At 33.3% G+C, this 23,666-nt stretch overlaps 5 protein-coding genes across 11 annotated transcripts; 2 read left to right on the top strand and 3 right to left on the bottom strand.

The window, feature by feature from the left end:
- Positions 1-29: 29 nt before the first annotated feature.
- Positions 30-4,711, bottom strand: LOC114397580 (probable 2,3-bisphosphoglycerate-independent phosphoglycerate mutase). 3 transcript variants are annotated; one of them, XM_028359683.1, is made up of 7 exons: positions 4,556-4,698; positions 4,421-4,458; positions 3,734-4,137; positions 2,571-2,716; positions 2,017-2,293; positions 1,234-1,506; positions 30-759 (listed from the first exon to the last, which is right to left on the bottom strand). In XM_028359683.1, exons 3-7 carry the CDS (start codon positions 4,040-4,042, stop codon positions 274-276), a joined length of 1,491 nt encoding a protein of 496 aa, XP_028215484.1. In that variant the 5' UTR covers positions 4,043-4,137; positions 4,421-4,458; positions 4,556-4,698; the 3' UTR covers positions 30-273. The 3 variants fall into 3 exon arrangements, with proteins under 3 accessions (XP_028215484.1, XP_028215483.1, XP_028215482.1); XM_028359682.1 differs by lacking the exon at positions 4,421-4,458 and having other exon boundaries at positions 4,556-4,711; XM_028359681.1 differs by lacking the exon at positions 4,421-4,458 and having other exon boundaries at positions 4,551-4,698.
- Positions 4,712-6,585: 1,874 nt separating this feature from the next.
- Positions 6,586-7,349, bottom strand: LOC114394792 (late embryogenesis abundant protein 1-like). The gene is made up of 3 exons (XM_028356466.1): positions 7,204-7,349; positions 7,021-7,089; positions 6,586-6,895 (listed from the first exon to the last, which is right to left on the bottom strand). The coding sequence occupies exons 1-3, from the start codon at positions 7,258-7,260 to the stop codon at positions 6,821-6,823; spliced, it is 201 nt and encodes a 66-aa protein (XP_028212267.1). The 5' UTR covers positions 7,261-7,349; the 3' UTR covers positions 6,586-6,820.
- A 1,140-nt stretch (positions 7,350-8,489) lies between these two features.
- On the bottom strand, positions 8,490-11,449 carry LOC114395346 (DNA-directed RNA polymerase III subunit RPC6). Of its 2 annotated transcripts, none has more exons than XM_028357104.1 (2): positions 11,352-11,449; positions 8,490-9,745 (listed from the first exon to the last, which is right to left on the bottom strand). In XM_028357104.1, exon 2 carries the CDS (start codon positions 9,741-9,743, stop codon positions 9,024-9,026), a length of 720 nt encoding a protein of 239 aa, XP_028212905.1. In that variant the 5' UTR covers positions 9,744-9,745; positions 11,352-11,449; the 3' UTR covers positions 8,490-9,023. The 2 variants fall into 2 exon arrangements, with proteins under 2 accessions (XP_028212905.1, XP_028212906.1); XM_028357105.1 differs by lacking the exon at positions 11,352-11,449 and adding an exon at positions 11,154-11,310.
- A 2,170-nt stretch (positions 11,450-13,619) lies between these two features.
- On the top strand, positions 13,620-18,004 carry LOC114396584 (protein YIF1B-like). Of its 4 annotated transcripts, XM_028358645.1 has the most exons (6): positions 13,621-13,796; positions 14,689-14,782; positions 14,870-15,057; positions 15,621-15,719; positions 15,830-15,981; positions 17,315-18,004. In XM_028358645.1, exons 3-6 carry the CDS (start codon positions 14,875-14,877, stop codon positions 17,700-17,702), a joined length of 822 nt encoding a protein of 273 aa, XP_028214446.1. In that variant the 5' UTR covers positions 13,621-13,796; positions 14,689-14,782; positions 14,870-14,874; the 3' UTR covers positions 17,703-18,004. The 4 variants fall into 4 exon arrangements, with proteins under 4 accessions (XP_028214449.1, XP_028214446.1, XP_028214447.1 ...); XM_028358648.1 differs by lacking the exon at positions 14,689-14,782 and having other exon boundaries at positions 13,620-13,711; XM_028358646.1 differs by lacking the exon at positions 14,689-14,782.
- A 1,314-nt stretch (positions 18,005-19,318) lies between these two features.
- LOC114396694 (proline dehydrogenase 2, mitochondrial-like) lies at positions 19,319-22,511 on the top strand. The gene is made up of 4 exons (XM_028358795.1): positions 19,319-20,133; positions 21,104-21,749; positions 21,987-22,227; positions 22,326-22,511. The coding sequence occupies exons 1-4, from the start codon at positions 19,591-19,593 to the stop codon at positions 22,363-22,365; spliced, it is 1,470 nt and encodes a 489-aa protein (XP_028214596.1). The 5' UTR covers positions 19,319-19,590; the 3' UTR covers positions 22,366-22,511.
- The last annotated feature ends 1,155 nt before the right edge of the window (positions 22,512-23,666 follow it).

Below are 23,666 nucleotides of genomic sequence, written 5' to 3'. Positions count from 1 at the left end.
ATTAAATAGGCATAATCACTTCTTTCATGTCAAGCCACACATAATAGAATGAATTTTTTGAATTCATATCAAGCTTTAGGACTCTCCTACGAGAGTGCAAAAACAACAGAGAAAAATTTATTTAAGTTGAGTTTACATTGTTATTTTCAGAACAAGGCTTCTTATTCTACAAATAGTACAGAAAATCAAAATTTGATTTTTGTACCTTGAAATCACTTGATTTCAGAGTGAGAAAAGAAAAATATTAACTGCCATAACACTCCCTCTTCCTAGCTAAGCAGTTCCCGCATCTAAGTTAAGGAATTTCTTTACAATTCCCATCATTTCTCCCCCAGGGAAACGCCCCAGACATCCCTTTGCAGCTGCCACTTCATTTAGCTCATAAACCGAATCACCACTATAAGCTTGACAACATTTGTCTCTTCTCTCTTCTGTTTCCAAATCATCAAGCAAGTCTTCACCCGACTTAACACTCGGAATAGGAAATGGGTCAAGAGAAGTTTTGGAAATGGTGGATTCCCCAATTGCACCAACAAAGTCTTTCAACCGGCAAATTGTGAACGGGACCGATTCAAAGCTATGATCTCCATATTCTACTGGAGTAGAGTGATCTCCTGTGACACAAAGGAAAAACTGAAACTTTCCTGTTGATTCTGCCTCCCAGAGAAGCCTTGCCAACTGCCCCAAGGCTTTATCTACAGCTTCTAATGCTTTGACCTTGAGGATGCTCGCCTTGTCATGGCCAGCATCATCTATTGCCTGCAAAACCATATAAGGTCTCATCAGAATTAAATAATCCAAAAATTTATAAATAATTATAGCCTAGAAGGCAAGAACAGGATAAGGAGATATGAAGGAGCAGCATTCTAAGTAAAAGATGGAAGAATTAACTCTAATATTGTATTGCAGTGTGTCGTATTCTAAGTCTAGGAATGCTTAATTTTTGTATGTCCATTTTAATTTTCCTGGATTCAATATCATCGTTTGACTGTTTTATTCTTCCATTCTTCAAGAGGAGCATGCAACAGCAGCACTAAACAGGAGGCATTTGTTTGAAATATGCATCATATCCTTTACATTAGGCCAGAGATTCATTTACAATTTAACATTTCTCAATTTCTGTATTGCAACCAAAAGATGGTAGAAAACTGTCCATCTAAAAATGGGATTCTGGAACAGCTAGGAGGCAAATAGTAAAGCAGATAACGAAACCAAAAGTCATAAAATTATGACCTTAATATGAAGAAATCCAAAGTCATAGCCATCTGACCGGCCTGCTTTAAGCTCATCCTCTCCAGGAACAAAAACTCTGGGACAGGACTGTAAAGGAGCTGAGAGTGCCTTAGCTATTGCTGATGCTTTTGATGTTAGTAAAGTTCGATAGTCCCCAGTTGCTCCAGGAGCATCTAGAATATCAATACCAAGTGATAAGCCCAGGCCAGCAATTATTTTCGTTGGAGCTACCATGCATGGCCGCAAACCATGTCTATTTATAAATGGTGTAACCTGTAATATACAGTTTATAAAGATAAATGCATTCAGCTAATACATGGACAAACATTGGCATTTATAACCCTGACTGCAGTTCATCATATTATAGTTTATTCTTATTGGCTCAGACAGAGCATATAATTAACAGACCAACTGCCATTTAACTTTTTATCCAAGTATTTAGGGAGTCTTTAGAGAGAGCTGAAGTTACAGAAAAACCACTATTGTGGCCAAATTCAAAACCTCACAGTCGCCTCCTTTTGAAAGTCAACAATATTAAAAAATAAAAAAGCAACATACTGTGATACTAAAAAGATAGGAAACTCAACTGCAAAAGATACAAGTTTATATTATTTTATTTCTAATGATTCTTAAATGATTGCTATATATTTGATGTGTTTTCCTTTTAAGTAGCAGAATACATAAATGGGTTAAGAAGTATCAAAGTTTGGTTTTTCCTTTAAGCATCACTTCACTGCTTGAAACATAAATGTATCAATTAAGAAATAAACTGAAAGAACAGACCTCAATTCGAATGCCACAGCCTCTTAAAAGGACTACATTTGCTATGTTCTTCCCTTCTGCAGCACGTTTAGCATTCACAGGATGAGAAACCAAAATTTTTGTTATTTCCTTGGACAGCTCGTTAACAACAGCAGCAGTGTTCCTTGCTTCATGAGAATCATCTAAAGCTTCTGCTTTCAAAAGTAAGCGGTTGTCCTTTAATGGGTCTGTTCCTGATATATTTCCACTCAGATTTGGTCCTTTAACAACCACTCCACATCTATGTTCTGTTGCATACCTAATAAAAAAATAGCCAAAACGTATGAAGTACTTCTAATTCTTTTGGTAGAGAAGAATTGTTAATATACTCTGCATAAATCTTGAGTTCCCAAACTAGTAAATTTTTTTAGTAGTCAATTTTACTTGAGTGCTGAATTTCAAAATTTTGGAATGAAATCTTTAAGCCAGATAGAGCTCAACAATTAACCCTTAAAAACTTAACATTACCCATAATAAGCAGTTACCTACATTAACGATTAACCCTTAAATGTTATAGCAACCTTAGGCATCTTCACCTGACTCTGACTTCATATTGAGGGAAAGATGGCAGCTTCATTCCATCCAGGGCAGCACAAAGTAGGGGACCTTCTTCTTCAAAGTGCCTGTCGGCTCTCCTACTGGTGACTATTCCAGTTTTCTCATCAAGAGTTGCGAAGTTTGACTGCAGGAAATCATTTTATTGAGTGATTAACATTAACTATGCAGACCTAACTTTGAGATATACCCCTTGTAGAAAAGGTTAGGAAGTAATAAGTTAAATATAACATAGATAGAAAGCACAATCTATGTAACAAATTTATCTGTAATGTTAGTCACTAGGTCAGAATACGGATGCCACCCAGTCACAGAGTTGTATTGGCAGAGCATTGCAATAAAGCTGCAAAAGTCCAGACTATTCAAGTCTCCCCTAGAATAATTTTGGAAAGACAAGAAGCACCACTATGTACCAAAAAGACTAGCTTTTGAAGTAGCATTATCAATATGAAAAGTTAGGCTTCCTATCTATCCTAAGAATTTAGAGGATTGTGCACACCATCATATTCCAAAAGAAACCATGATTAAATTTTCAATTAAAAAAGAAACCACAACATCAAACAGTCCCCTACATAAATTACAGAGAAAAGACATAAAACCCAAATTGAATGAAGGAATGAGTGAACGGTGATTGAATGATAAATACATGTGCCAAAAGTGACTATCTTTAAGTCCAAAATTTGAGATCAACAGAAAGAGCTAATCACCTTCTGGCAGAAATCTGAAATATCTGATCAATTTTCTTTCCACTTGTTTTTCTTTTTCTACAACAGAGAGCAGTTGACAAACTAAATGGCTTAAATCTTAGAATTGAGCATGGAATCCTTTACACAACTTATGAAATGAGGAGTTGTGATCATTGTGATCTTAAGTCATCACATCCACGAAAGCAAGGAAAGAAGACAACAAACATGTCAATAGGGCTTAGTATATGCTAAAAATCTTTCTATACTATACCAAGTACCAACATTTGAGAAAAATATCTATGCAGGTTCAATCTCAAATTTGCATCAACTGAAACAAACCAATACCCTAAACCATCTAGGAAGGGGATGATTCTGTAGCATGCATTAATTACTTGATAAAAAAGTATAAAAGCTCCAAACAAAAGTAAGCTTTGAAAAAACAAAAATTCTTAACCAACCTTAAAAGCAATATCACCAGGTGACATGGCCAATCCTGCCCCCATGGATTCAAATGCTCCTCGGCCACGATAATAAACTCTAGGATCATAACCCAACAAGGAAAGATGAGCAGTGTCACTTCCACAAGCTAAGCCAACCTCAACAGGGTCCATTAGTCCATTAACTCCAGCAGATGCTATGGCATCCAAGTTGGGCAGTTTTGCAGCCTGAAGAGGAGTCTTGTATCCAAGCCTTGGCAGTGACACATCAGCCAACCCATCAATCAGCACAAATGCCACTCTTTTCTTTGGCACCTGTGTACTACTCATTCTGCTGCTTTTTTCCTTGCTTCCCGCAGGTTATAAATGGTAGGGTTAAAAAGCGAATAACAAATCACTCTAATGATGTCTTCACTACCAAATCCCTGCATGCATAATAAGTATCATACACACAAACATTTTATCTTTCAGCAATTTGGCTTCACGGCTTATATAGACACAACCAATAACATTCAACCATGATTTTTTTTTCTTTCAAAAGGGGAAAAAAAACTATGAAATCTGCTATTGAAATTTAAAAAACAGGAATAAAATCCAAGCCAAAAATAAAAAAAAAATAAACCCATCAACAAAAATCGGAACTTTGTTTCAGTTTTGTGTTCAATATTCAAATTGGAAACTTGGGTGCAATCACAATTTGTTTCAAACCTTAACATGTGCAATTGCATCGATCTCCCATTTTTGAACTTAGCGTAGTGAACATGCACAGAAATGAATTTGCAACAAAATTAATAAGGAAGAGGAACATGGAAAATAATATTTAAAATAAAAATGTAACCTTACAAAGTAGATGAATGAATATCAGCGATCCAGAGAGAAGAATCTGCAAATGACAGGGGACGAAGATGGAGGAATGAAGACAGACAACGCAATTTAATCAGTTTCAGAGGCTCGCTTTATTCTTCAACCTTTATTCTCTTCATGAAAATATGAAATCATAGTATAAATCAGAATTTTATCTTTTTATTCCTTGGTGAAATATTTCTATACACTAACCATGATGGCAAAATAAACTATAAGCAAAACGTTTAATAATTGATATATTATATAATTAAAATTTAAAGCCCGTAATGTAATGATATTTATATTTTTAATTAATTAAAATTTATTTTAAATATACCATTCAAGAAATCATTACAAAAATTAATTGTTTTTGTCAATAATAAGTTTTAATTATAAAATAATATATCATTAAATAATGGTATAAAAATTATTTATTAGTGTACTTAAATTAAATGTTAATTAGCATCATTTTATTTTTTAATTATTACATTAAAATTCATATTCAAAGATAATTTTTAATTAACTAACCCCTCTAGCCGTAAAAAATTAGAATACATCAAACTCTTTGATAATGGATTAATAAAACATGCTTACTGTATTATTTAAGGATTCAATGTAGTGTGCATAATCATTGTGTTTAATGGGGTGTTTTAGCCCTCTGCTTTCAGAAGAAAAAAAACATTTTTAAAAATAATTTCTCTCTTTTTCTTTCAAAAGAGAGAAAGGACTCCTTTTAAAATTGCTTTATGTATAAATAATAATAATATAGTTATAGTCAAATTAATTTAAAATATATTATCGTTTTAACTTACCAAAATATAAAACTCAAAAAAATGTACTAATTTTAGAGATAATTGTCATTATAAAATTAACGGATAAATAATTGAAAAACTTTAAATATATCAATAATTCATTTTATATAATAAATTTAACCATCTTATTTAGAATGGAATATATCTATAAATATTTTTTTGGATGATAATATATTTTTTATTGTGTTAACTAAGTTTTTAGATATTATTATATCTAATGATCAGTTATCATTTAAGAATATGATTGACTATTCTTGTAAACAAACTCAATCACACATTGTAAGATTGACTTCATAATTCTCACATTTTTTTATAGTTGTGATTAAATTTTTTCTTATTTATAGATTAAAATTGTCATTCAGCCTAATAACTGGTTTGTTTTTTATTTAGATCTTTTTTCATAATATGATTACAAACTAAGTTATTTATTTAATTTTGATAATAGATTTCTAATTTAAGTGTTGTAATATTTAATAATATTTTTGAACAATTTATTATATTATTTATTATTTTATATAAGGATAGAAATATCTCTATATTAAAATGCTATTTTATTTCTTAAACTTTTTCTATCTAATCAAATTTATTTTTAAGGGAAGACTTACTTATGTATAAAAATAAATGTTTTTAAAATTCTTTTTCACTCTTATTTTCTTTTAAAAAAAGTCATACAATGTCAATATAAATATTTTTATATTATCAACCAATTAAAAATTACTTTAAATATGAATTTTATAATAATTATTATAGAAACCAATAATCTCAATTTATATTTGAATACGGTGTCAGTATTTTTCTGTAAAAAAAAAAACAGCGTCAGTTTTTTAATTAAATTCATTTTCTTATTATTGGCAACAATGGAGTCTCAAATATATATATATATATATATATATATATATATATATATAAGCCTTATCTCGGACCATTGTAAACTTTTTTTATATAACTCAATGAACTATAGCACATGTTGGCAACAACATTTATTATATTAAGGGATTTTTCTTTGCGAACGATGTGTGTTGTTGTCATTCCAGGTTCAATCCATGAGCTATTAACTTATTCATCACATATATTACCATTTAAATTTCTTATGACCCAACACTTTGCAACCAAATAATTTCTGACATATGTTTGGGATAAAATCTGCAATCTCCTCTTAATAGCATTGGAGTATAGTTATATAGGATCAACTTTGGAGGGAAAAAAACGAGAAAGAAATTTCATGGAAACGTGTAATTTTTATTGATAATGTGAAAATAGATTTTCAATAACATATACTACTAGTAACAAACAAGGCCCTCAAGTGGCTGGTACACAACCAGTCACATTAATCCGTCTGATGAAAAGGGAAAAAATGCCAAAAGCAAAAGCATATCAATGCATAAATAAAGCCCAAAAACCAAAAATTGAAAGACATAAATAGCCACTTTGAGGGATATCCAGTCAACTAGATTCATTTGTTAGCCCCAACTGCATTCTTGGCAGCATCAGCAGCCCCTTGTGCCTTTTGCTGCATTTGCTGGCCAGTCTACAACAGCAAAACAGTTTTCATCAATCAGCAAAGTTCTCCATAATTTTGAGCTTAATTATTGTTCTATGGAATCTAAGTCAACATAGCATAGCTAAATTTTGTTCAAATAAATATGATCTAACCTCTTGGCAGGATTCTTTGACATTTTGAGCAGCATTGCCTGCACTGTTCATCATGTTGCTTGCCTTCTCCTAAATCAGTAATAACATTATTTCTAGCTATTATGCCACTATAATTGAGGATAATGTGCAAAAAATTAAAGGGCATGAATATATTAAAGACAGTGTATAAGTGCTACAACTCACCCGAGCTTGTCCCATGGCTTGGCCAGCTTGATGGCTCGCATTCTGGGATTGATCCATTTTTAGTTTCCTTGTTTTGGTCTTGAAAAGGCAGAAGACAGTTTAGCAAGCACTACTTAATGTGAAATGTAAGTATGTAACTCTTCATTGAAGGGTGCATATATATAGTGGACCAAATTAATCAGCTGGGTGACACATGTAATGATATGCACCATTTATGTGAGAGGATTTTGGGCTTAAGACCTGGCACTTCTGTTACTATTTGCTTGTGAAATTGACTGTTAAACCACTACTAGTTAGAAGCCTAAAACTTAGGCTAATTGGAATGGATCCATCCTGCTAAAAATAGAAAGCACCTAACTGTTTATCCAAAGGTATTAAAAAGGAAAAGAGTGTATCTCCTTAAGATATGCCAGTTAACTAGTACATAAACTTCATTCTTAATTAGGTTTAATTAGGACTTGAAGAACAAAGTTTAAGCCCGTCTTATCCTATGCTAAAATGAAATTTAATCAAGAAAATAGAAAAATATTAACCATTTAATTAGCTGAAGAAACTTTGTTAAAACATTTAAGAATTAAATTGCCTCAAATCAAAATCTTTTAGGTGCAACTCTAGGAAGTTTTTATTCAAGTGAGAGAAAAAATCTCCGTATTTTTATTTATTTTCTTTACTCTCTCTCTCTCTAGTTAAAATGTGAGAGTTTTTGCTGTTCAATGGTCAAGTTAATTGAAGAAATAGGCCATGCATGAAGAGGCATCAAGCAGGGGAGATATCAGCTTGCTTGATAGTTGATATGCCTACTCTCAACACTGGATCCAGAGCAGGAACTAGCAATTTCCAGTCTCAAAATTGCTGGATCTTGATTCTTGAATCATTTCGTTTACTGTTTGGTTTAATTTATTTAAGCAAAATAATAATACTTTTATTAACTTTTAGAGAGAACTTTTGAAAGCAAGTAATTGATTCTTCCAAAATATTCTCATTGGTCTCGAATATAAATAATAAAAGTCTTTTATTTTTTCCCCTTAAATATAAGCAAATCTCAATTACATATATCTTATTTAATGAGACTTTCTTCAAAATAATCTTCATTTAATAAGATCAAAAGACTTTTTATATTTGGTATCAAGTTACAAGGTTAATTTAGAAAAAAATATTTTTTTTATTGAAAATGACACAATTTAATCAACTTAGTCAATTCTGTTAATAAGTGTGAAGTACGTATTTTTTTTTTTCTTGTAATCAAGACCGGAGGAAGCAATCTCAATCAAGCTTGTATTTGGATATAGGAACAAAACTAAGTACTTTTACTACATGTACTGCCCTCTACATGTACTGCCCTCTTGCAGGCAGGGATTCAATGATATGATTACAGCATATATCTATATCCCACATTAAAACTCTAATAATTGGTCAAGGTACTACAAGGAATATCCAGTGACATTCACTCTCATGGCAACGAGAACAAGTTCAACAAAAGATTATGTACAAGTACTACAATATATTCTAAAGCAACACGAATCTACAGAGACAACATACGTCTTTAATCTGTCTGATGGTCAGAATGAGTAACTTTTCATTTTTCATTCCTTTCGTCTTTTTCACGGATTCATAAAATTCTAGTCTAGTAAAGATGGATTTCTCTAATAAGGATGAACACCAACCGGCAATACTGACTAGAGAGTTCCAACCAGTGCACTTGATTTTAATACAGGAGCTTTGATACATGAGTTTACAATACAAACACAACAGCTGCAAGCTGAGAGTGAACACTTGGAGGGTCGTATCAAACCTATGATTTTTTTTTAATCCAGAATCCTTCAGAAGTCCAACCATTTCTGATAATATACACAAGTTCTTGGAGAGATAATGCCATCTGGTGTACAGAAGTTTATTCGTGGACAAACTCCACATGGAATGGAAGCCATGGCACCAGGTTTCTGTTCCCCTCTATTGCCACCTTTGCTTTTGCATCTGTAACAAATTCTTCCAACAGGAACAGATGAAAAATCCCCAAATCCAGTGCTCTTCACCTCTACAATCTCATCATCCAAAACCAAAGTTCGCAAAATCTCATCAATTTGCTGTGTTGTGACTTCAACATTGAAGACACCACTCTTTCTGCTCCACTCCATAACTCCATCACGTGTGGCAACTTTCTGCCTGAAAATGTACTTCAAGCACACGTCCTTTACAAGGTTTATGAAATCTGTATCAAGTCTCCCTTGATTATACCAAACCCCACCAGTGATTTCCTTAGAAGGTTCAAACTCTGCTGCCATGTAGTGCTTTCTCCCTTTGTTTTGAATGTTAACAACCTCCTTTATCAGATTCTTGGATTGAAGCAACTTCAGGGACTTTTTTACTATGCTGTCAGGCAGGTTTGTTTCTCGTTTCATGTCTCCTGTCCAGATTCCCATGTCTTTCTTGCTATGGATGAGATTATACAATACCCTTTCACCATCTGTCAAAGACCCCGTCACTAAAGCCAGGTCTTGTCGTTTCCGTTTAAGTGAAGAAGATCCTTGCAAATGACTCATTCCTTACAAGAGAAAATTGCCAAGCATGATGTCAGTAACTATATTACTCAAATGGTTCATCGAAAAATGAAAGTAGTTAACATTTTGAAATGAATAATACTTTTCAGAAGATCAAATTATAAATTAAAATGTTGCATGAATTATGACAGAGGATGTTAAAATGCTGATCCATCTAAATTTTTTAACATAACAGTTAAAGACTTGAGATTTGATGAGTTGCTTGAGTAAGAAAGCACTCAGTAAATTTCATACACACACGCACACACACATATCAGAGTCAACTACATTTAAGAAGAGTAAATAAAAATGCAATTCCATAAATATAAGCACTACTCGTGATCTGAAAAACCATGAAGCTAGACTTTTAAAGCAGCACTTCCCAATCGATGATCAGTTTCCAACAATAATAAAAAGTTAATAAGCACTGCAGGAAAATCAATATATAATTTGTAACCAAAATGACATCTCTTAAAATTAGGGTTTGAGCCTAACTCAACTCCACAAACTAGCTCTTGAGGTGAAGATTACCACTCACTTATATATACTATTTTAAACATATCACTAGTTGATATAGGATCTCCAACACCCCCTCGTGTAGAGGACTGGACCTCTCAACTCAAACATGAAGTTTGCAAAACTATACATGTGAGGGTGATCCAATAATGGTCAAATAAGGAGTGGCCCGATATGATAGGTTTTGATACCATCTTATAATTTGAGTTTTAGCCTAAGTCAACATCTCAACCCCAAAAGTTAGCTTTTAAAGTGAAGGTTCTCCCCCTCTTATACACACTATTTTGGTCATATCACTAGATAGTATAGGATCTCTAACAACATAGGTCACTATTACAACTCCAAGCAGCAGAATAAATTCCTGATAAGGCATCTGTCAAGTAGTTTTTTTTCCAGGCAATACTAAAAGAGATATTTTGACTAGAATCCTTTAACTAAAATCCCCAATGCCCATGAATCATGATTGAATAACAAAGAAATGTTTGCCTCTTATAACTATGAAGCTACAATTTGGCTGGACTAATCACACTCATGATGTGTCATAATATAGGATCATCCTAAGAACTTTACACCTCCCACATCCTTTAACTTGAAATGAAGACCTCATATTGTGAATGAAAATAGTCCAATGCAACCCAAGACATTAAATTAAAGAAAATTTAGCAGAAAGTAGTTATATAAGGGGGGGAAAATATTGCATTTGACCAACTACAATTCATATAGAGCAGTATAAAAAAATAATACATAAAACATGAAAAGCTAAGAGTGGATAGTTGATTGGCTCAATTGGGAATGTGGAAAGAGTCCAGTGATTTGAGAGTGTTAGGCAAAAAAAAATGTTTGCTACTTATTCCAACCATCTAATCTACCAAAACACAAACAAGAATGAAGATAAACCTGAAAAATTGAGGAATTCAGCAAAGTGGGGCTTCCCCCTGGGGCTCTTGCAACTCAAGAAACCACAGAAAACACATTAAAAAAGCAGCGATTATATGAAGCAGTTTATGACGCTCTTTTAGAAATTCATCAACAAGAAGCAAGTAGTACACAAAAAATAGTGAAAATATGGTTGGCTAAGGTGGTTTCTTTCATTACCTGCTTTGACGAGCGAGGTCACTTCTCTGCATCAACGGAAAGTGAAAATGCAGAAAATGATATTCAAGTTTATCTATATTGTATGAACTAAGTTTTTAGTTATAAACCTTTACAAAATTTGGTTGTTAGTTTCTGAATAAAAGTTTGTTTTTCAACTTTATTTTGTTAAGAATTTTAATCTTAGAATAAAAATTTGATCGATTAAAGTTTTTAAATTTTTTTTAAACATTTATAAGGTTAGAATCTCATTATTTTTATTTATTTAATAAAATTTCAGGAATTAAAAATTAAATTTGTAAAAAATTTAAAAACTTTGAACGAACAAATTTTTTTAGTACTAAAATTTTTAACAAAATAAAGTTAAGATTCTTGACTGATTAAACTTTTATTTAAAGACTAAAAATTGAATTTTAAAAATATTTAATACTAAATACTTAGTTAACACTTATATTTATTTATTGTAACTGTATAACGTATTTTACTAATATAATAATTCGTGTTCTGCCCTATATAATTTATATTTTAAAATTTTATATATACGTATATATCAGTTTATATGCATATAAATATTTAAAAGATATATTAACATAGTTAGAATATTAATGTATATATTATATTATTTTGATTAATAAATATTTTTCTAAAATTATTATCATTATGAATATATTTGTATTTGTATATAACTTATATTTAGGTTTAGAAAATTTTAAAAATATATTACATTTTATAATTATTATTATTTTAAAAAAATATTTTTCATTGTAGAGAAAAAAATAACTATGAATAAATAATATAAAATAATTATTACTTTTCTATGTTCGTGTCCCTTGCACCATTACTTTAAACAAGGTCATTAAATATGAATATCATGACTTTTCGAAAGCCTAAAAAGAAATCCTTGATCGTATACGCTCCAACCCTCCTCTTGATCATTGCGGTAAGGGTCCCTTTATTTTTTGTTTTCTCTTGTTCTTCATTCTTTTAGATTTTTGTTTCTTCAATGTTGGTTTGAGAATATTTATGATTGTTTCTAACTTTAACCTAATTTCAATAAATTCATGTTTAGTCTTTGACTTTTTTCTCTCTTACACTTACTAAACTTGTCCATTCTTATTTCTATTTTTAACATATTTTAATTTAGATTATAATGATACTTAAAATTTTTTAGAAGAAAAAGAGAACTTGATTGATAATTTTCATATGAACGAATATGATTCAGAATCTAGAAATATAAAAATTTGGCATTCACCAATTTTGCAGCATATTTTAATTGGATTAGCCTACTATTATACTTGCTATGGTGATATGTTTTAATGCTAGATCACATGTTATTTTTTTTATTAATTACCTAATACAATGTTGATGGTAGTTTTATCTTTATAGTTAATTAATTATTGTAATGGTTCATTTGCAAATTGTATTGAATATGTTTTCCATATTAATACCATTGAAGCAAATGTTTAATGTTTGGTTTAATTTTGTTACACCTTTAGATATCTTATTTATTTGCATAAGATAATTACTTATTTATTGGTATTGGTTGTTATTACCTCTTACAAATTAGCTGCAAATTTTAGCAAAACATTCATGATTGATAGGATATTTTTCTATTAACTTAGATTTGTAATTTTTTATTTGATTTTTAAGGAGTAATATATCACACATGCCATTCTTTTACTTGTGGATCTACATAATAATTATATTACTTGAAAATGATGTATATCTCTTGAGACAATTTTTAATTTATGGTTTAATTATTATACATCTTTGAATATCTTATTTCTATTTACCTTTGAAATGATAATTTCTTTACTTTTTTTCCTTCATCTCGGTCTCTCTTTCTCTCTCAATTTTTTTTAATAAAAAAAGTAAATAAAATCAATACTATTAAACAATGTACAATAAACAGTCCAATTTAATTTGATTGTTATGGTAAGTCCTAAATTTAGTATATTTTATATTTATTTTTTATCAACTCCTTTGATGAAAATGACATTTTGACAACTTGAAGTAAGCATTTAGCAAACAAAAGAGTGTGAAATATATTACACTTTGTCTTTAATGTTTTTATAATATACTCTTTAACCTCAAAATTACTGTTATTTAAGATTAATGTACATAAATTAAAAAAAATCATTAGTGTAAAAATATTATTACCTCTATTAGTTTTTTAAATTTATGAAAAATTTCAATTCATGTTGTTTGTTAATATTTATTTATTTATTTATACAAAATAAGAAAAGATAGTAAGTAGTATTTTGGGCAAGAAGTTGGAGAAGGGTGCAGCAAAACGGTGCGAATAGAGAAAGGGAACAAAGACTTTGAATTTGATTGCAGTTGAGTTAGCTTTCACTTTCAGTGTGAGATCTTCGTCTCTTCTCTTGCTTCCTTCTTCAATTCATCTCCGAACCGCGTTTCTATTTTTGACTCTCTCTCTCTACTCAGGTTCCTTCTTTCTTAACTTTCTTCTATTTTTTTTTTCTTCCTTCTCCTCATTTCAATCATAGATCGCTTTTTTTTTTTCTTTTCTTTTTTTCTGCGCGCCTTTGTTTGCTTTAAAGCTTAGAAATTTTGGCTCCGTTACACCTCTTTGCTATTGGGTTGTTCCCTGATTTGCGCGCATCTCCAATATCTCACTGCTTTTTCTATTTGGTTTTCTTCAACCCTATGTTATCATGAAAATAAAAACGAACCTCTCTTTCTTCTCCGTGTGTTCTTCTCATTGTTGATGATTGCTTAGCGTACTGGTTTAAGTAATTTTTTTTTTCAAACGGGTATCAATAATCCCCATTTTCTCTACCTTGTTTATGTTTGAATGTTTTAGTGAAGCAATTAGAAGTTCGTGTTGTTCTTTCTTAACCCCCGTGAAGAATTGACTAAATAAAGTGAATGATTTTTTTTTTTTTTATCGTTATTACCTTTTTAAGCATCGCTATTTATTTGCATGATGCAAGCTAGGGTGAGACAGGGTTTATATAGCATCAACAAAATTGGGAACTTGGTAGGGTTGGGACTGGGAGGAGTAAGGTCACCCCCGTGGAATTAGTGCATTGTCATCTTTACATGTCAACTGAAATGAATCTTGGTATCACTTTGGCTGATTATGTTTTAGTTGGATGATTCCTTCATGTGATGAGAGCTTTATTTATCTCAATTTTGTTGATTTCTCTGCCTATTTAAGTTGTTTCTGATTACACCATAGTGAATCAAGTGGTTATATCTCGTACTCTTTAGGCGGCTCTGGTTATGTAGTGGAGTTTAACTTCAATCCCCACATTCCCATTTTTACTTTCCCCTTAAGTCCAATCATGGTTTTAAATTGCGGTTGCAATCGCAGTTTCGTCATACTGTGGGAAATTTTGGACAAGGCTGATGCAACCACAATTGCGGTCGCAGAGTCTAAAAACCTTGATGTTGTGGCCGAAATCATGGTTGTAGTATTTTTTTTAAAATCCCCCGAGAACCTAGAAAACGTTATTTCTGAGTTCTGATTGATTATACGTCTTTTTATGTGGCAGTAAGAATGTATACTAATATTGGTATGCCACCGGGGGTACCTCAGCATCATCCTCAACCTCCAACGAGCTCACAACCTAATCTGTTCGGGAATGCATTCAATTCTGCTGGTTCAGGACTCATTCGAGGTGGATTGGGTGCGTATGGAGAAAAAATATTAGGATCAAGCTCCGAGTATGTCCAAAGCAATGTATGTATCATTCTATAATTTTTTTTTATTGGATCATTTAATTTAACGTGCAAATTCTTAGCTGATAATATTAGATCTTTTTCTGTTTCTCTTTTTCTTTTTTGTATTGTTATTTTTTTTTACATTGTCTTACTTGTGATGTTTAAATTGTGTGTGGAAAACTGCTTATTATGAGAAAGCTTATAACCTCTTCAGTCCCATGTTTCTAAGCTGTTTGGTATATCATTTGAACAATGCTGATCTATTGATTATCAGAAACTATTGTACCATACAACTTAGCATTTTAATATTTGGTGTTCTCATTTAATTTTTTTCTTAGAAAATTTGAAATGTTCTGTAGTTCACTTTTGAATCTATTTCATATATGGCTTATACGTTCCCTTCAATAATGCTAATGTCAATAAGGTCAGGTTCCACTGATTTTGGAGGGGAAAACCCATACAGCTGAAAGATAATCTTAAATTGCTTTCATTATCTTGTTTAACTTCATTATAGATATTATCCCTAGGTGTCAATTCAATTTTTTCCTTTATTATAAAATAACTTTATCTTTTCAACAACAGATAAGCCGGTATTTCTCTGATCCCCAATACTACTTTCAAGTGAATGACCACTATGTTAAGAACAAATTAAAGGTTGTGTTGTTCCCATTCTTGCACCGGGTAAGCAACAATAATGTCACCCTTTTTCACATTTTTCTAGTTGAATTTTTTCATTTCATTATCTTATTGTATCTTCTTGCTTTCCCTTGTCTTTTTATTCTCGTGTTCAGGGTCATTGGACTAGGATTACTGAACCAGTGGGAGGTAGGCTCTCTTATAAACCACCAATTTACGACATAAATGCACCTGACTTGTACATTCCATTAATGGCATTTGGTACCTATGTTGTTCTTGCTGGCATCTCATTGGGTCTTCATGGAATGTAAGTTTATTATTTCCTTAATCTTAATTCTACAGTGTAGTACTGAGGTTATTATAGTTATTTTCCTCAAATTTAAAGTTTGTATAAAAATATTCCCCTTTTCTGTACAGTTTTTTTATTACTTTTTCTTTTGGGGATCAGTAAGTTGCATTGCATATCAGGGAACTTTTCAGCTTACCTTATATTTTTTTTTCTTATATTGGATGCATCCTAGATTTCCATACTTTCTCATCATGATTGGTACTTACCATAAATTTTTAGCTGAATAAATTTCCTTTTCATGATAAAACATGTTATTGAGAGTGGCTTTTGCAAAAGTGACTTAAGGATCGGGAAAATGCTATTTGTAGTAACTAAGTTACTGTCCTTGATCTGGAGAAATTGCAAAGGAATAGATAAAGCTATTTTCCTCTTTCTAATTTGTCAGCATGATAAGAACCTTGGGAGAAACACATCACAAAAGTTAGTTGATGTAGTTGGAAAGCCTAAGGCCTTAAAATCCTCACACTAGAATCCCATACTTTCAATGTGAAACTCAAGTCCCATGCCTTGCAATTAGATCCTAATATCCCAACCATGCTCTACATCCCTAATGCCCATGCAGGTTGGCTGTGCACTAGTCCTAGGTGAACACTGCAATCTAACGTCACCAACCATGCCATTTGTTTGCAATTGAGAGACCTGGTGAAAAGATTTGATATCAATTGATAAGAACCTTTGGGGAACCATGTCACAAAAGCTAGTTATTGTAGCTGGACTGCTGGAGAGCCCAAGGCCATATAATAAACCCATACTTATCAATGAAATCCCATACTTTCAATGTGAGACTATCCCATTCTTTGCAATTTGATCCTAACACAGTGCTTTGCTATGATGTTTATTTGCTCTGTGATGAAGAGTTGTAAATCATTTGTAAAAAGGATTTGTGCTTCTCTGTGTGGTGGACTGGTGGTGGCAAGGCAAATACAAATGGTTATTTACCTTGTGCTATAAAAAACATGCTACTGTATATATTAACAAAGTTGAACAATGGCACCTCCCTTTTTGTATGGGTGTTTATAATGAGTCTTCTTTTAAAAAAATTCAATTATTTTTTTCTTGTGTTTACAACTAAAATATATGAAACCTAATTGGAAGTCAGACAAGTAATGATCTTATACGTTAGAAGATTGCTAGTTTCATTTTCATGATTGTTATTTTGATAATTCCATAGCTTAACTTTGGGAAGTTTCACTAAGAATTGAGTTTGATTTATAGTTCTCATTTTTGTTCCATCTCCACATGCATTCTAGTTTGTCATATTTCTTATGCATGCTGTATTTGTTGTGGGCAGGTTTAGTCCTGAAGCTTTGAACTGGTTGTTTATTAAGGGATTGGTTGGTTGGTTTATGCAAACAGCACTGCTTAAAGTCACCTTACTTTCATTGGGCAGTGGGGAAGCACCTCTATTGGACATTATAGCGAACGCCGGGTACACTTTTGCTGGCTTGTGTTTGGCTGTTTGTGGAAGAATGATATGGAGTTACTCCTACTACTTTCTGATGCTGTGGACCTGCATATGTATGGCAGTGTTCTTGGTTAAAACGATGAAGAGAGTTCTTTTTGCGGAAGTCAGGAGTTATGATTCAAGCAAACACCACTATCTCTTGCTCTTCATTGCTTTGGCTCAGTTCCCATTGTTCACATGGCTTGGAAACATTACTGTCAATTGGCTAATATAGAGTGACAGCATTTACACTGTACTTAAAAGCACTTGGTGATTTTTTTTGGTTGTTAACTTTGGAAAGTAGTTATACATGGGCTTTTTCTCTCTCACAGATTGCTTTTATGTGTTGGATATTGAGATGAATAACTATAGGCCTTCTCGCTCTCCAGATATATTATTTTTTAGTACTTTATTTGCATGAACCCAAAGATGTAGATTAGGAAAATATTTCTTTTACAGAATGATTATCCAATTGTAATCGAACTCTAAGATTAAGATTATGGATGGTGTCACTGATGATGAAGGAATATTGTGCAACTGTGATTGAAATTTATCCTTTATGTTTTTAAAGTTTTATTTTGATCATTTCTTTTAATTTTTGTTAAAAACGTAAATGTTCGACAATAGCATATAATGCACAACAAACACTAAAAAATTTCCAGATCAAACCCAAATGAAATTTCATGTGACACTCCACCTCTCTTATTCACACTCCTCCCCTTTCTCGATGTCAACAACAATAACAGGACGCTCTAGCTGTGGGTTGTGTCTCCGCTGTCAATGCCGCTCCTCATAACTCCGACCACCACGGTAACTCCAACCGCCACCATGAGCTCAAGCGAAAGCCGAAGATTACCTCTTGTTCTTGATATATTAATAGAATGCTTTTATTGATTTATTAAAGCGTAATTAATTATTTAGAATTTAAGTTAATACTGAATGTTACAATATCATTACGGTAGGTATTATAAAATATTGATAATAAAAAACTTAACAAATATAAAATGATTGGGTTTAATAAAATTTTAAAAAGAATTTTACTCTTATTTATTTTATGAAAAGTCTTTGGTTTTTTTATGGCTTATCAGTGTTGATTGCTATGGGCATCTCTTGTTTCCATTAACACATGATAGAGAAAAAAAAAAACCACACACATAAATATAACATTACAATAAATACTTTAAAAAAAACACAAGCATAATAATAAACAGCCCTCAAATTTATAAAAGATACATCTATATAAAAAGTGTATCTATATAAAAAGTAGAAAGGCAAGTGTTGCTATTCCTAAGCTGGAATTTAGTGACCCTAGCCGAAAAGTAAAGAAATCATATGTAAGCATGGTGCTTGATAAAGTTTTTATACATATTGAGCACCCTAATTAAGTAGGAAGAAATGAATTAATTAAAGCAACAAAACATTCTATCAATTCAAATATAAATATCGGTCATAAAAAAGGAAGGGATGATGAACTAAGTTTAAACTAAAGCACTGATATATATATATATATATATATATATATATATATATATATATATATATATATATATATATATATATATATATATATATATATATATATCATAACATCCTAATTTTTTTTAGCTATTAGATTGATTTGTTAGATAACCATATTTGACATACACAATTAATTTACACTTAACACAGTAGCCAGGTGTTAAATGATGCGAGACAAGAGATCACATATCTCAGCATCTTTTACCATAATCTCATGACACAAAGCAATTAATGATCCGAAACATGACTAAGATTAACACGTAAGTAAGGTGTGTCTCAGTTCGATCCGAATGTGTCTTAGATATGATGCTTTGGTTTGTTGTGATAAGTTGCTGAACTCTCGCTCAGCTCATGAGACTAAGAAAAAAAAAATACACAACTAACATGACCTATTATCAAGGAACCAAGACAAAGATCATGCACCACGTTAATTAGTTACTTCAATCCCATCATCATCATGACTATGAATATCACGTGCACCCTACGTGGTGATCACGCCTATAAAAACCCCTTCTCCAGAGAGAGGAAAACCAAACCAAGGGAGAAACCAACCAACAATTCTAACACCGCCGCCACCACCAACAACGTACCTCTTACGTTGTTACATGGCCACTCGTGTTATCCCACCAAGAATCCTAAGGAACCTTCGCTACAACACCGCCACAAAGCCCCTCAACTCCTCCCACCCTCCTCTCTCCCCGTCTCTCTCTCCTTCTCTCTGCATCCCAGCTCCCCCGCCGATCTCCGCCGTGCTTCCTCCCTCCGACGACCTCAGCTTCCGCGACGTCGAAAAGCTCTTCTCCTCCGTCCCCACCACCACCCTCCTCCGCTCCACCGCCGTGCTCCACGCCACTGCCCTCGAGCCCATGGTTGACTTCGGCACGTGGCTCATGCGATCCAACCTCATGCAAGTGCCTGGCCTCAGTGACCTCATCCTCGCCACCGTCCGCAACACCTTCTTTGACCACTTCTGCGCCGGCGAGGACGCCACCACCACCGCCGACAGCGTCCGCCACCTCAACAAGGCCGGCCTCCGCGGCATGCTCGTCTACGGCGTCGAAGACGCCAACAACAACGACGCGTGCCACCGCAACTTCAAGGGCTTTCTTCACACCATCGACGTCAGCAGATCGCTTCCCCCTTCTTCGGTAACCCCTTCCTCATCCTTCTTCCCCTTTACTTTTCTAAATCAAAATTCCTTCTCAGAAAGAATATATAAAAAATAAAATGTTATCACATGTGTATGATCTTAACCAATTTCCACTTGACATGTTAAAACTCTGCAATGCTTGCATGATCTCAATAAATCTTCACATGACATGTAGCAGAATCTTTATATTAATAAATGTTATGTTAAAGACTCTGTTAATTGTATGTCCGAGTGGAGAATGATTGAGATCATAAACATTTGGTGATTTCAGATCATAAAATAAGCACATCCACAGTTTTTATTGCACCATTCTTATACAATAGATTGTTTAACAAAGTGTTTGGTGTGCATGTGCATAAGAACAATGTTTTTTTTTTCTTCTTCTGTTGTCTGTTTTTTTGTTTGTTTGTTCTTGGGTTTTTGCATGTAACAGACGGCAAAGAATGGTGCGAGCTTTCATTGGGGACCTACCTTAATGGCATTGTTGAAATGAGAAAACAAAAACGCTGGCTTGGATTAGATGCAATCTATCATTGGGGACCCACCTTTGCTTTGGAGCTAGCCAGCCCTGTGGCCACGTACATGGAATAGGAATGAAAAATCTAGTACTACCATTAAATGATGTCACTAGCTAGCTAGCTAGGGAGGGACAAAGATTGGTCATTTCATTGGTGTCACGGTTGCACGGTGCTTGAAATGGGGTAGGGTGGACCCGTGGAGTGTTGTTTTTTTTCTCCAACACCAGCTTGCAAGGACTTGACTACTACTACTACTGCTACTACTAGAACCATCGTGATTCCCTTGTGGATTTCCTTTTGGTACTACCGCACTAGCTAGTAAACCACGCAAATTCCGTGGCTGCTTGTGCTTTTTTTCCTTTTCTTTTCATGTGGGAGAGTGGTTGTTATTTTGAGTGGCAATGATGATGGCAACTAATGGTTCCAAATGAATTTGTTTTGATGTTACAGGTGAGCTTTGTGATCGTGAAAATCACTGCAATATGTCCCATGAGCCTGCTTGAAAGAATGAGTGACCTGCTTAGATGGCAGCACAAGGACCCTTCTTTCAGTTTGCCATGGAAGCAAGATTGCTTCCCCATATTCTCCGAGTCAAGCCCTTTGTACCACACAAGCAAGAGACCCGAGCCCCTCACCCGAGAGGAAGAGAGTGACCTTCAACTTGCCATGCAAAGATTCCTTGAGCTTTGTCAAAAGTGTGTGCAAGCCAACATTCCTTTGCTGGTTGATGCAGAACACACTTCTGTTCAGCCTGCTATTGACTACTTCACATACTCCTCTGCCATCTTGCACAACAAAGGTGATAACCCCATTGTGTTTGGGACCATTCAGACCTATCTCAAGGATGCCAAGGAGAGACTGGTGCTGGCAGCAGAGGCTGCAGACAACATGGGAATCCCAATGGGGTTCAAACTTGTGAGGGGTGCTTATATGTCAAGTGAAACAAAATTGGCTGAGTCTTTGGGGTATTCGTCCCCAATTCACAACACCATTGAGGACACTCACAAGTGCTTCAATGACTGCTCTTCTTTCATGCTTGAGAAGGTTGCTAATGGCCCTGGTGGAGTTGTTCTTGCAACTCATAATGTTGAGTCAGGTACATACATCCATCCTTGTACATGTTGAGTTTATGATTTTAGAGTTAATTCGTGAATGCATGAAAGGATGTTAGTATTCATTTTCTCATGTGATGAATTATGAAAGGATGTATGTTTTTATTAATCGTTAGATTATTATTAGCAGGAGGGATCGAATCCACGGCCATTTCTTCCTTTCTTTCTTATTAATCATCAGACCAATCTTATATCTTTGTGTTTGATGTTTGTGTGATTAGGGAAACTGGCTGCTGCAAAAGCACATGAACTAGGGATTGGAAAGGTGAACCACAAGCTTGAATTTGCACAGCTTCATGGAATGTCAGAGGCACTTTCCTTTGGATTGAGCAATGCAGGGTTTCAGGTGAGCAAGTATATGCCATTTGGACCTGTGGAGACTGTTATGCCATATCTTTTGAGAAGGGCTGAGGAGAATAGAGGAATGTTGGCTGCCTCGGGCTTTGACAGGCAACTGATGAGGTAAACTAAACCAAAAACAAACATTTTAATTATTTTAACTACTTTTCATTGTGGCATCATGCACATGATGTTGATGTTTTGTTCTTCTGTGTGTGCAGGAAGGAGTTGGGAAGGAGACTAAAAGCTGCTTTCTTTTAATTTTTTTTATGGGACGAGTTAATGAGATGTAATAATGTCTTTTAGGCAACACTAGGCAATTTTTTGTACAAAATTAGAGTATCCTGTGATCTCTTTGAATGGTGCATTCAAATCAATGAAATGTGTCCGTTGTTTTAACTCTTACATATTCCCCTTGTGTAGGAAGAGTGCAGTTAACTTCTTTTTTTCCCTTAAAAAAAATTATACAGTAAATAGATAATTTCAAGTGAATTTCACTAGAAAATTATAAATACATAAAAATAAGATAGCAGCTAAAACATGGATTCATAGTTATCATCAGCCATCGCTATAGCCAATTGTCCAAGTTGCAGATTCAATTTGTATACTAATCTTATCATTTTCAAATCAATTTTGTCCAGTTCATTTAAAAAAGTGCTGATGAGATAAATAAGATAATTACTAGTTCCATTTGCTAGGAAGAGTCCAAACGTGCTTTTCTTCATCACAGAAGTCATGACAATAATTATGTGGTAGCTAATAGCTATAGACCAGCATTTAACACAACTGGGCAAGTATCAAATTCAATTCACACCAATTTGAACACCAATTTTCGGGTTGGAAAGGCCAAAAGTGCGGCAATTCCTAACATGGAAAGTGACCCGAGCCGAAAAGCAATCAAAATTATACACACATATTAATTATTAATTCCAAGGATAAAATTTAAAATTGAATTCAAAGTTAAAGATTCCATCCCAACTATTACTTAGTTGGATTCCACAGATTTTTTGCCTTTGGCGCAGACAGTACTGAACTGAACTGAACGAAAAAGCAAAGGAAACAACCTAAAATTTGTTCCTTAAAATTGCTCAAGAAACATATTTTTAGAATGCGGTTCTTATTTATTATGAGAATCCGACGTCCTAGGAAATTCTAAATTTCCAATGTTTAACCATGTTATTTTTGACACGTAAAAAAACATGTGAATTTTGAGAGAGTCTACCTACCAAGAGCATACATCTTTAGTGGGAGTTAGATAAAAGATTAAATATTTATTGAAATAATATTTCTAGTTGTATTTACTTGAATAATAAGTAATTATATATATAGGTAAAGTCCTCTTAGTAATTATAAATATAGGTATAGTCCTCTTGAACTTTTTAAAGAAAAAAAAAATATATACCTTACAAATCTTACCACTCATCCCGGGAAGCAAAATAGATCTTAGTAATTATATATGTAGGTATAGTCCTCTTGAATTTGAACAAAAAAATACTAATGCAAAAGTTACATGTTGCAATTAATCGATAAATTAAAATATACAACCGATATCTTTCTTCTTT

Source organism: Glycine soja, chromosome 18, assembly GCF_004193775.1.
Source record: "Glycine soja cultivar W05 chromosome 18, ASM419377v2, whole genome shotgun sequence".
Classification (NCBI taxonomy): domain Eukaryota; kingdom Viridiplantae; phylum Streptophyta; class Magnoliopsida; order Fabales; family Fabaceae; genus Glycine; species Glycine soja.
Note: the sequence above shows the minus strand (reverse complement) of the source record. Positions and strands in the feature narration are given on the sequence as shown.